This window comes from Typopeltis vanoorti, chromosome 10, assembly GCF_054136105.1.
Source record: "Typopeltis vanoorti isolate ZY-2024b chromosome 10, IOZ_Tvanoo_1.0, whole genome shotgun sequence".
Lineage (NCBI taxonomy): Eukaryota > Metazoa > Arthropoda > Arachnida > Uropygi > Thelyphonidae > Typopeltis > Typopeltis vanoorti.
In genome coordinates, this window is record NC_143558.1 from 61,583,697 (window position 1) to 61,598,031 (window position 14,335).

Here is a 14,335-nt window from a genome sequence, read left to right on the forward strand (position 1 = left end):
AGGCAATTGAAGTCATCAGTTTCTATATACAAGTAGCCCAGATGTGAACACACTTCACATGCAAACTTTGTTTGCTTTCACTTGAATAAAGGTTAAACCAAGAATATGATTTCTTAGCATCTTTAATTTATGGTTTAATGAAGTGAAAAAAAACTATGAACAGAGGAAAAGAAAGGAATAGTGATAAGCAACAGATACATCAGATATATAAAATCTGCTGATGACATTGTCATAATTGCATGCGCTGAACATATTCCACAGTAATGAATATAAAATGATACCGTAGAATGATCCTTTCATTTATCCATCTAGCCTAATGCACTGGTCTCTCTGGATGCATTCTATGTGACAAAACCATCCCAACAGTTATTTTATTTTTATTTTTTCCTAATATCATTCCCACTCACTAAAGGTTGTAACTTATACTACATTAGTACTGTTAATGGGCTGATGATTTTTTTTTGTTTCCTTTTTTTAATGTAATCTGAACACCCTGCTCTAGAGAATAAACATTCAAACCATTTTAGACCTCCACTAAGTGTAGCAGTGTATTCTAACCAGGCTATGAGTTCAAATCCTGCAATGATAGATGTCTCTGATTATCCTTTTGGTAAGAGATGAAACAGCAAAATTAACTGTTCGAGTGGCCAGGACTAGAGCCAATTTGATATTATCTACAATTATACATGATCTCTTATTTGCCTATCTAAACATCTTCATTTGTTTCCAATTCTGTCCAATGTAATATATCACTTTTCTGGAGACATTTCATTTCAAAGACTAACAGTTTTCTTTCAGCATCATTTCCAGCTCTTTCTCTCTCTCTGTTATAAAGAGTCCTGGTAATAACTACTGAGTCATAATACTATAGTTTTATTTACTTTGATAATTTATTATTTAGCATAATTTTGATACTCATTATTCTCAATCCTATTTATATTCTGCTTAATTTTGGTACTATTATTTAAATTAACTGACATGTTTTAAATATATATTTTTTATAGGTTTTTTAGAGTATCATTTTACTATCCATTATTATAGAATATGTTCAGCATGTTCAATTATGACAGTATTTCAGCAGATTTTATATATGTGATGTATCTGATGCTTATCACTATTCTTTTCCTCTGTTGAGAGTTTTTTCACTTGGTTTAACCATAAATTAAAGATGCCAAGAAATCATTCTTGGTTTAATCCTTTGTCCAAGTGTAAGCAAACAAAGATAGCGCATAAAGTATCTTCACAAATGGGCTACTTGTATACAGAGGCCAATGATATATTGGGTTCATGAATATTTGGTAAACGTCACTAGCTCGTAATGGTGCGAAGACATAAGTGATTTTTTTTCAAAATGAATTTTTGCTAATAATAATCAGTGAATTTATTGTATCATAAGTGTGCGAGATAGACTAAGTTATTTAGACTACAGTAAAACATTATATTTCCTTAAATGAGATAAATATTGTTGGTATGACACCTATGTCTAGCAGAACAATGGCAATCCCAAGATGTCTTTATTGAGCAATCTAAATTTGTGTGATTTTGTGTAGGGTAAAATTTGTGAGATTTACTCATTCACAAAAGTTGAAGGATTTGTGGAAGGAGAGCGTAAGTGGTGAGAGTGTGTAATAAATGCTTTGAAATTGAATACAGAGAGAACAAATTACATGATAGTAGAGTGGAGAGCATTGATATAAGATTGAAAAATGTAAATATCAGTGATAATGATGAAAGTGGAAGAAAAGTTCAGGAGAACGTAGAATACCTGAATAAAGAAATTGTGTGCTTAGTCCTTCACAGGACAAAGTATGAGATTAAAAATCTGCAGGAACAGCACAAGAGATCAATCGAACTTAAAAATTGAAAAAAAAATAAGAGGTCTGAAGCCAAAAAGAAAATTTTAAGAATAATTGAGAGAATGAACATAAGCAAATAATTATTTATGCCGATTCTAATAAGGGAAATTCTTCATGAAAGCATTACAAAATCTTGTTTCCCTTGTGGGAAAATTACTAATATTAGTAATGGTGTCAGAATGTAAGAAGAGAAGGTGAAAGAATTAATTGTTTTGGCCAGAACCAATGATGACCTCAGAAGTGAGAAATATTGTATGAGGAAGGATGTCAGAGTTGTTGGAAGCAGCAAAAAAAAAAAAAAGCCACAGGGTGAAATTTGTGAGTCTGCTGCCATGCTATGATAGAGGTGAACTGAGAAGGAGAGTGATGATAACTAATGAATCAATACGCAGGTTGTGCAGAAAGAATGATGTAGAGTCGGTGGACCTATGGCCCGAGTTTGATAGATGGATAGATTTGTACAATGCTGATGGACGGTACTTAAATGGATTTGAAGTTAGGTGTCTAGAGAGTGAGATTTATTTGCTGAGAGTGTGGAAGTGCAAAGTCAGGAAAATTAAAAACATTAAGGCAGATACAAAAAAGTATGTGAAGGTACCCATGAAGCGAATGAGTGGGTGAATTAACAAAAAATTCAGAATCTAGTCTTTCAGGCAACAATATTTAATGGAGTAGTTAATTCAGAATGTAAAGGTGGCTGGGGGGGGCGCTAAGAGGATGCTACAGTTTCTCTATACTAATGCTAGAAGCATCAGGAATAAGAGAAAGGAGTTCTTGGTTTGATTAGTGCAATCTTGCAAAAGTTATAAGCATTAGTGAGACTTGGCTAACAGCAGATGACATAGCTACAGGGATAAAATATGATGGATTTAGTATTTTCACGGAGAACTGAGTAGACAGGATGAGGGATGAGGTATTTTTTGATGATAGCAGATGAATTGCAGCCAACAAGATTAGGAGTCAGTCAGTCAGATGCCACTCCTTTTGAGTCAATATGGTGTGAGATTGAGGCCAACAGGATAACATACAAAATTGGTTGCTGCTATAGGCCAGGGGATGTAAGGGATGATGTGAAATATATGCATCAGTAGATTAGTACAATGAGGGAGACTACAACTTCAGAGACATAGATTGCAAGGAAGAAAGATCACATAGCAGGAAGGAAATAGAATTTATATACTGACTGAGAGATAATTACTTGAAGAAGAATGTGACAGGGTGACTCAAGATATGAGAGTGTTGAATCTTGTTATAGGGTGAGAAGACCTATCCATAAAAAAAGGTGGACACACTGCCTCCAGTTGAAAAAAGTGATCATATGGTCTTGACTTTGGAGATAGCAAAACAGGTGTAAATTCCAGTAAAGAAGTATAAAGGTGGCTGGGGGCTACAGTTTAAGAGGATGCTACAGTTTCTCTATACTAATGCTAGAAGCATCAGGAATAAGAGAAAGTAGTTCTTGGCATTGATTAGTGTAATCTTGCAAAAGTTATAGGAATTAGCCAAGTCTAACAGCAGATAACATAGCTACAGGGATAGATTATGATGGATTTAGTATTTTCAGCGAGAACTGAATAGACATGATAAGGAGTGGTGTGGTGGTAGAAGTACTGGAAAAAGTGGTCAAAAAAGGAATTCAGGACAAATAAGAATATGATACTTATGAAGGGTAGGTCATGACCTAATAATCTATTAATTTTTTTTTATAATGTGACACCTGAGTTGGATAAAGTGAATGGCTACACAATGAAACTGCTGGATTTAACAAAGCGGTTTGACAAGATACCTCGTGGAACTTTATTAAGCAAAGTGTAACAAATGGGAAGGGATATGAAGCTGGTGATATGGATAAAAAGGAGGCTCATGGAGAGATACCAAAAAGTAATATATGGAGGAGCAGAAGGCAAGTGACTAGTGGTGTGCCACATGGCTATGTGCTTGGAGCACTGTGAAATTATAAAGTGGGTGATTATGATATGCTTAGGAGGCAGCTTGAAGCAGTACCATGACATGAAGATCCACAAGGGAAGAATGTTCACAGTACATGGGGGAATAGTCAAGGGATACTTGAAGCAATATCACACTGTATACCCAAGGTCAGAAGAGAAAATCTAGTAGGAGTTAAATAGATGTGTAGTATCATTAAGCACAAGCTGCAGAAAAAGATGTGGAAGGAGAAAGGAGAAAGTTGTCCAGCTAACTCATCATCAGTACAAAGGTAATGGTAATGAAACCAAATGGTAATGAAGTCAAAATCAGATTAGTAGAAGGAAGGAGGAAAGATAACTTTAATGAGTGCAGAATGCAGCAGGGTAACAGGGACAGACGAAATTGCTCAGCTACTGAGCGATCAAATTGTGAGGTATAAAGTGAAGATATTGTTATGGCAGAGGAGATGGAAACTGATGTGAAAACACAGGTTGAGGAATCAGAGGTATTTAGGATATTGCAGAGTTTGAATTCAAATACAGCTGTGGAATTAGATGGGATATCAGCTTGCATTTTAAGAGAACGTACAGGAGAAATGGTGATAACTTTCACTATTCTGTTTATTTTAAGTCTCAGCTCTGGCAAAGTTCCAAGAGAGTGGAAGGAGGACCAAATAATTCCTTTGCACAAAGGAGGATCTAAGTCTTTGGTAGCAAATTATAAACCGATCAGTATTTCAGGAATGGAGGTAGAATTCAGGGCAAATAAGAATATGATACTTATGAAGGGTAGGTCATGACTTAATAATCTTTTAATTTTTTTTTTATAGGGTGACACCTGAGTTGGATAAAGTGAATGGCTATACAATGAAACTGCTGGATTTAACAAAGAGGTTTGACAAGATACCTCGTGGAACTTTATTAAGCAAAGTGTAACAAATGGGAAAGGATATGAAGCTGGTGATATGGATAAAAAGGAAGTTCATGGACAGATACCAAAAAAAAAACTGAGGAGGAGGAGCAGAAGGCAGGTGACTAGTGGTGTGATGCATGGCTATGTGCTTGGAGCACTGCTGTTTTAATTTGTTCATAAATGATATAGGAAAAAAAATTTGCTAATGATGCAAAGTTGGGTAGGATAATAGTTAATCAAGGTGATGTAGAGAGCTTGCAGGATGATTTGAAAAGGCTGACAGTATAGACAAAACATAATGGATGTCAATTTAATGTGGAAAAGTGTAAAGTTATGCATTTTGGGATACAAAGATTACAATTTGTGTACAACATTGAGGGAACTATACTCAAAAATTGATGAAGCCAAGGATTTGGATGTAGTTGTAGAGAGAGAAGTTTAGAGGGCACATTGCTAAAGTAGTCAGGGCAGCTCACAGGATTACTTGGTTATTAAAGAACACTCTAACAAACAGACATAAGGGAGTTATCATTTCTCTTTATAAAGCCTTGATACGACCACATCTGGATTACTGAGCTCCAGTCTAGTTACCTGGGTTTCTTGGAGATGAGGAAGTAGTGGAGAGGATCTAGATGCAAGTGACTATGGGTGAGTGGCCTATAGAATGCTCCCTATGAGGATAGATTGAAGGTTTGTGGATTGAAAAGTTGGTTGACAGGCAAAGAAAAAAGAGGGGGGGGATATGATAGAAACACTGAAGTTACTTAAGGATTTTATATGATTGATACAGGGGAAATGTTTCAACACCTGGCTAGAGAGGCAGAACAAGAGATCTCTAGAAACTGGTTAAGTATGGTTAGCAAGGGCATGAGGACTAGATTTTTCACTTGTAGAGTGGTGAATGAATGGAATGCCTGAGTTAGTTATAAGTGCTTTGTCTATTAATGGCTTCTAGGAGAGGTACGAAAGATACTGTGTTGATAGTTTGGGTCTCCCATGATGATGAATCTTAGGACTCCATGATGGTATTCATGCAATACCTTCATGAAGGTATTCATGTAATAATAATAATAATAATAATACTAATAATGAAGGTAGACAAAGTTTAACAGCTACAGGACCTTTTTGTCTTTTACCATCAATAGTGAATATAATTGTGAATGATGCTACCTTTATAAATAAACATGTGAAAGGAACTGTCTCTCTTTAAATTGAATATAACAAAAGAAACATTCTGGTGCTATTTATGACATGAACAACTGTTTACTATGTGGGCTGAAGACCACCAAAAGTGTGTTCCCCCTAAGCTTATTGATGGTTCAGACAAAGGTATGTCTGAACCATCAGTAAGCATGTCAATCCTTTATGGCGAGTAATGGCTGGTTCACTGTTCAGTCATCTCTTGATAATTGTTCAGCTATTTAAAACTGATACAGTCTGGTCTGGTACTTGAAGAATATGATTAAACAGCAACGAGCTGCACTAGTAACTAGTTCAGTCAGTGCTTCAAGTATAGCATTCTGCATTTATTTCAAAGTTATACTTAGTGCAAACATAGGATAGCTATTATATATAAGACAAAATATATTAATATACCTGGCTTTTGTTTACATGATCATTAGGATGTACAGGGGTTTTGCTTCCTAATTTCCCACCTAATATTTCAATGGCCCTATTAGCTATCACCTCATTAACATTCATATTTGTTTGTGTACCAGAACCAGTTTGCCAAATGACTAATGGAAAATGATCCTTCAGAGTACCATCAATAACCTAAAAGGAAATAAATAAAAAATTATATATTGTTTAAGGTTACAAATATTTTTATCTAAAATTATCTCAGTCATGAAAGATAGTGAAAGAGACTAATGTCACAAAAACACAAACATACTTTTTCAAGTTTTTAAACATTCAATAGAGATATTTCCAACTAAATACAAAGGCTAAGATATGAAATCAAAAATATATCATTCAAACATTATCTTAAAAATTGCTTCTCTTTCAAAGGATAATTTATTGCCTCTTTTCATCTGAAGTCTCTGCTTGAATCACTTTGTTTTTTTTATTTTCTAAATGTGCATCCCATACATGAAAAGTTAGAAACATTGAAATTACAAATGTATAATGCATTTGTGCTGTGATTGAGATAAAAGTCAGATAATCTAGAATCCTTCCTTAAAACATTTTCAAACCACTTAAGGCCTCCAAAGCAAGCAGAGATGTGGTCTCCCAGTGAAGAAATTCAACTACCACATGAACTTATAAATAAACTAATAATTAACAATAATTCCATTAATTAATGTTTATTTATTACATACTTTCTGCTGAGATAAGAACTCATAACACCAGGGACTGGATCAAATTCTTGGAATATGATGAATATGACCTTTTTGGAATCAAGCCCAGATTCTGCATTCAAATAGATTTAAATACGCCTGTCTGTTCCTTGTGATTTGAAGCTATGACATTAAGCAAATCTCAAAACGTTTTGGGAAGCAATAATGTTTTAATGTTCATATTTTTCTTTCTTGAGTGAGTGATTCATGTAACCCTGTACTAAATTACACAAACTAACCACTGTTTCCCTTGAATTATAATAGTAATAACGGAAAAAACTCACGTACAAAGATTATTTAATAGTATAATTTTCGCCTGTGTGTCACAGGCATCTTCAGTGCATATTAAGCTCAAATTAAACTATAACTGACAATTCCAAAAAGCGCCACCTAAGTAGTTGGTGTACGATAACTAAAAAGGTCAATAAATTTCCTAAAAAAATAAAAAAAATCAATACAATAAAAAGTTAGGAAAGATTAGCTGATTTGTAAAGTACTATCTCCATAAAGGGGACAGATGTAAGCCGTCGGATCTGTTTAAGTTAAGAGAATGAAGTAGAGTTTCACATGTTTCTTTATAAAGGCGTTCCATGAGAAACTGACTTTTGTGAAGAACTCTTGTCTTTCTCCAATGAACTCTGTGTCTAGTGAAGATGGCATGTTCTGCAAGTTCAGACTTTTCAGGTTTAAAGTATTCAATATAAGATTGGTGTTCTTCTAGCCGAATAGAGGCAGATCTTCCCATTTGTCCGAAATAAGATAATCCACAAGAGCACGGAATCTGGTAGACACGTGGATGATTAAGATGTGGAAGCTTGTCCTTAGGAGAAGTGAAAAAGGTGGAGATTTTTCTAAACGGTCGAAAGGCAACAAAAATATTCAGTGGTTTTAAAACTTTTGCTATACGTTCACTGATGCCTTGTACATAAGGAATAGTAATGCGCGTTATTTCTTCTGTGTTTGAAGAGGAAGACATATTAAAACTACTCGAAGTTCTTTTAATGAAGCAATTCTTATAATCATTAGATAGAAAGGAAGAAGTTATATATTGTAGTTCTTTCTGTAAAAGATCATCTGAAGAACAAAAGGAGGTTAAATTAAAATTAAAAAAATAATAATAATAAAAAAATAATAAAATAAAAATTAAAAAATAATAATAATAAAAAAATAATAAAATAAAAATAAAAATAAATAAAAAAAAATCAATACAATAAAAAGTTAGGAAAGATTAGCTGATTTGTAAAGTACTACTCCCATAAAGGGGATAGACGTAAATAATACGGGAACTATTAAAACACTGGTTCACCGGGCCCACTCCTTTTGTTCTTCAGAAGATCTTTTACAGAAAGAACTACAATATATAACTTCTTCCTTTCTATCTAATGGTTAAGAATTGTTTCATTAAAAGAACTTCAAATAGTTTTAATATGTCTTCCTCTTCAAACACAGAAGAAATAACGTGCATTCCTATCCCTTATGTACAAGGCATCAGTGAACGTATAGCAAAAGTGTTTTAAAACCACTGAATATTTTTGTTGCCTTTCGACCATTTAGAAAAATCTCCACCTTTCTCACTTCTCCTAAGGACAAGCTTCCACATCTTAATCATCCAGGTGTCTACCAGATTCCATGCTCTTGTGGATTATCTTATTTCAGACAAACGGGAAGATCTGCCTCTATTCGGCTAGAAGAACACCAATCTTATATTGAATACTTTAAACCTGAAAAGTCTGGACTTGCAGAACATGCCATCTTCACTAGACATAGAGTTCATTGGAGAAAGACGAGTTCTTCACAAAAGTCGGTTTCTCATGGAACGCCTTTATAAAGAAACATGTGAAACTCTGCTTCATTCTCCTAACTTAAACACATCTGACGGCTTACATCTGTCTCCTTTATGGAGATAGTACTTAGCCGTTGTGAAAGATTAGCTGATTTGTATATTACAAATCAGCTAATCTTTCCTAACTTTTTATTGTATTGATTTTTTTTTTTTTTTTTTAAGGAAATTTATTGACCTTTTTAGTTATCGTACACCAACTACTTAGGTGACGCTTTTTGGAATTGTCAGTTATTGTTTAATTTGAGCTTAATATGTACTGAAGATGCCTGTGACACACAGGCAAAAATTATACTATTACATAATCTTTGTACATGAGTTTTTTCTGTTATTAATTTTGTATTGATATGTCTACTCACGGTATACCTCTTTTAAAACTTAATTATAATAGTATGTTCTCCTGTTTACTCAGCTGCGACTGAGACATGACCAGTAAACATGCACTACATGATACACATCGATTTTGAATGTTGTTAACCGATCTTTTATTCTCTTCCTCAAGATGTCCTTGTAAAAAAAATTGAAAGTAATAAATTCTATATTTTGTACATGTGCAATTCATTTCATAGTGATGTCTACAAATGCATGTTTCCTCAAAATGTTTAATTCAGTAGAAACCGTTATCTGGAACTATTCAAAAAAAGGAAATAGAAGAAAGAGTACCATAAACAGAATCGGAAGCGACAAAGGTGACATTTAACATTAAAATGAAGATAAGAATATCCTGGATTTCTGGAGTAGTAGGGAGGGGGGGGGGACTACCAAAAATTTGTAGATGATACTTGCAGTTTAATTTCCAATAGAAAAAAGAAAATAAGATATTTATTTAGCTGTTAATATTTTGCTAGTTTTATATAAAACAGCTTTAGATAATCGGTAATTAGTGAGAATGGTTTAAAATTGTACCCTACAAGGTAAAGAAATCTTAATTTGGTGCCATCTATTGTGGAATAAAAAAAAAGTTTACAAGTAGTAAGTCAATACTAAAATGTTTTTTTTTTTTCAGCTAGGTAGAAAAACCTAGGTTTTTGGATAGACATCACAGTGATGCACAGAAGTCAATTACAACTCAAAGGGAATGTTTTTGGAATTGGCAGAAGCTATGAAACATTCCACAGATCTCAACAAATATGGCCGTATTATTATGCCAAAAATATGGGACACTGTCATTTTAAATTTGACTTAATACTTGTAAACATCTCTTTATCCAACAATAGATGACACCAAATTAGGATTTTAATCCTCTTTGTTGTCTATTACAATTTTAAACCATTTCCACTTATAACTGATTGCTGTTGCTTGCATACTGTTGTTTGTTTGTAACACTGTTCTCGAGATGTCAAGTACAAAAAGTATTAGAAGCTGAATAAATAAATCTTATTTTATTTTTGTGCTGAAAATTAAATTGCAAAAAATTACACACTCAAAATCTGACATATGAAAAGGTAGCTGAAATAGGTGATATTTGACCATAAATACTCAAATATATTGATATAAAGGCTGCACAATAGTACTGCATAATTCAGATGCTTGGTCAGAAGGTCAAACCCTAAATAACAAGAATAGAGCTCTTACAGTATCCATGTATAAAAAAGAAATGAGACTAGACAAGATTTATACAAACATTCTTGCATGAAAAGAAAAAAGTATTGAAGAGAAACTTGGAAAAGAATAAAATGATTTAGACCAATAAGGGTTCGTTCAAGACTAGAAACTCGAAAAATCATGAATATAAAAAAAAATTTATTTAGGTTTTGTAGATATGGAAAATGCACATCATAAGATGTGGCCTGGGAAAGGAGCTGTTCAACATACTACCATTATATGGTGTAAGTGGGACATTGTATAGAACAATATGTTGCCTGTACTTAAGTTATTAAGTCAGCAATCCATATTCAACAATGTACAGAAAGGTGGCATGTGTTGTAAAATCAGGTGTAAGACAAGGATATATGCTATCTTCACTAAATTCATAATCATCTATGTGGATCATATTATGAAGGAAAATGGCAAATCTAATATCAAAATTGGAGATGTTAAACTCAGCACTTCATGCAGATGATGTTATGCTTGTAAATAATCGAATCTAAATAAATCCACTACACATATTTAAGAATTTTAACTGAACTAAAATTATGCTGTAACAAATTCTGCAATAAAACTGAAAATAGATAGGAACATGGAAGCGATCAACTTCGTTCCGGATAGACCTACAGAACAAGCAAAACATTTTGATCATTTAGTCAGTTTTTAGTGAAACTCTGACTAAATGAATATTTAGTCAGAGTTTATGACTAAATATAAAAAGAGATAACAGAATAAACAAACCTGGTTTTATAGAAAGGTAGATGAATATTTTGACACATTGGAGTATTATTATTATTATTATCTGAGACCTCCAGGGAGTCAAGGACTCATCGAGGGAGGCTGTAAATTACCCAACCCAGCTATCATACCTTCCCTTAAAGTCATTTACACTAGATGCAGTCACTACCCTAAGGGCAAATTATTCCACTCACTCACTGCTCTCTGAGAGAAAACCTAGCTCTTACCCCTTCCTTGACTCAGAACAACCTTAACTTCCATGGATGCCCCCATGTTCTCTCCCTGCCTTCCATATAATGAAAAATTTCATCATTTGAAATGCTATAACACCCATTCAAAAGTTTATAGCCCTCTATCATTTCACCCTTCTTTCTCCTGCTAACTAGAGTCTGCAATCCACATACTCGCAATCTGTCCTCATAATCTAAATCCCATAAACCGGGTATAATCTTTGTAACTCTTCTTTGCACCCTTTCCACAGCTTCTTTATCCCCTTGGAACATTAAACCCGGGAAACCTAATCTGAGCACAGTAATCCAAGTGTGGTCTTATCAAAGCCTTATAATGAGGTAAAATTACATCCTTATCCTTACATGTCAAGGTTTGCTTCAGCATAGAAATTATCCTCTGAGTTGTATTTGCAACTTTTGCTATGTGACCTTTGAACTTTAAATTCCTATCCACCAATACACCAAGATCCCTTGCCTCTTCAGTTTCTTGTAGCATAACCCCGCTAATATAATATGCTGCTGGATCTCTAATCATGCCAAAGTGCATAACTTTACACTTACTAACATTAAACTGACAGCCATTTTCGTTTGCCCAGATTTCCAGTCTATTCAAATCATTTTGTAATTGCTGAATATCAGTAGAATCCCCGATTGCTCTGCCTATCTTCGCATCATCAGCAAACAATTGCAAATCTGATGATAGACCCTGCTTGAAGTCATTAATATATAGATTGAACAATAATGGCCCAAAGACTGAACCCTAAGGTACACCACTGGTTACCTTAAATCTGGCAGATTCACACCCACTGTATACCACTTTTTGATATCTGTCTGTTAACCATCCCCTGATCCAAGTCAATAGATTATGTTCCAATCCCATATTCTCCAGTTTACGCAACAGCCTATCATGTGGTATCCTATCAAATGCCTTAGAAAAATCCAACATTATCACAGTGTATCCATTTCCTTTATCCAACTCGGCCATAACATTGTTATAAAATATGAGCAAATTGCTAAAACATGACCTTCCTTTAGTAAACCCATGCTGTTCCCTGCAGAGTATAGAATGATTGTCTACCCGTTTCTGTATGCGAGTTCTTACTAACTTCTCTAAAATCTTCACTACCACACCAGAAATACTAATAGGTTGGTAATTAGACACATATGTTTTTGCACCACCCTTGTGCAATGGAACTATATTACATTCCTTCCATTCCTTTGGGTATCATTCCTGAGCTGAGACTCGAGTTATACAAATGTGTGAAAGGCCTAACCAATTCAGCTGAACATTCCTTTAACAAACGAGCAGATATTCCATCGGTCCCTATTGACAAATTTTTATCCAGGTTATGCAAAAGCTCTTCAACCTCATTTTCATGAACCTCTAACTCTTCATCCAACGTAACAGTAGCACTGTGCACCATACTACATACACCTGGTTGATATATCTTAGCAAAGTGAACACTCATTAACTGAACAATCTCCTTAGCTTCCGACACTCATGTACCATCAGAATTCAATAAAGTTATTTTTCCACATTCATTCTTTCTTTTACTTGTGGCATAACCATAAAATTCTTTTGGATTGCCTTTAGCTTGCATGGCCAATTTCTTTTCATACTCCGTTTTAGCTTTTCTCATAATACTCGTTACTTTTCTGGCCTGAGCTTTATATATTTCATAACTCCTCTCACTCTTATTCTCACGATACTCTTTCCACATCATCATCTTCTTGTGGATTTCTAGCTTAATAAGTATAATTATAAAAGATTATGGACTCTGCTCATCAAGATCCACAACCAATCTCTAACTCTCAACATGTGTCATGTAAAAGTTTGAAGAAACCTGTGCTATTATATTTGACATTTTCAAGAGATTTCCTAAGGTCTGCATAGAATGCTTCTTAGCAAATTACCATCAGATGGTAATTTGCTAGGTATATTACCCCTTCGTTCTTGGGTTTCAAGTTTTCTCTCAGGCAGTTTACTGTGTGTGTTAGTGTGGGTGTTTCCTATCTTCAGATTTCTCTACTAATACAAATATTTCTCAGGACTTCCTGACACTGATCTATGCTGGAGTGATGACAACCTCGTCGACTCTGATTAATAATACTCAGCTCAACAGACAATACCATGCCTTTTTTGGACTGACATTTACCTTTAGCATGTGCACAAACACATAACCTCTATAGCACTGTCAGCCTCCAAAACATATGGCATCCTCCTTCTCTGAAGACTTTTCACCTGTCCATCTTTCTAATTGTATAAATTTCAAATCTGTCCATACTGCTCTAACATTTTGTGCAACAAATTCTTCAGGATTCTTCAATCTCTGGATCATCAAAAAGAACATAAATTTATTTTCTCTTGACCCCTTACTCACAGAAAAGCATCAATTAGGTATAGATTTTTGTAACTCCCATGTCTGGGAATGATATTAAAAAAAGTGGTCAACTTGTCTTTAAAAATAAAAATGGTCAACCTATAATTTCCACTCCTCAGATCTAGAGACTCGTTGTGATTGTGATGCCTTATACCATAACAAAAAGTTAAAAAAACACTGCTTTGGAAATGAAGAAATCTTATGAAAAGTTCTTAAACAAGTAAATTTGTATGTGTACTGAGAGTACATAGTGAAAAGCAAAGTTGGCACCTCTCTTGCATTATTATTGTTGATCCATATCTCAAAGAATTCATTGGAAAAGAAGTGGAAATCATGTCAACATAACTGGCAGAAAGATTCTTTTAAGAAACAATAAACTTAAGATGTTATATTCAGGAAACAGTAATCTACGAAAGGAAGAAGCAGCTATAATATTCTACACTAAACATTAGGATAATCTTATCAAATAGCATGCAATATCAAGTAGTGACATGGGCATACATCAAAATGGGGGAATTGAACAAAA

General features: G+C 34.2%; 1 protein-coding gene across 1 annotated transcript in view; it reads right to left on the minus strand.

The window, feature by feature from the left end:
- LOC150102454 (fumarate hydratase, mitochondrial-like) overlaps window positions 1–14,335 on the minus strand; it is a 182,460-nt gene that overhangs the window by 116,824 nt on the left and 51,301 nt on the right. Inside the window, exon 4 of the mRNA XM_090399629.1 lies at window positions 6,294–6,470. Within this exon, the coding sequence (XP_090255755.1) occupies window positions 6,294–6,470 (177 nt within the window). The remainder of the gene's footprint in view (window positions 1–6,293; window positions 6,471–14,335) is intronic.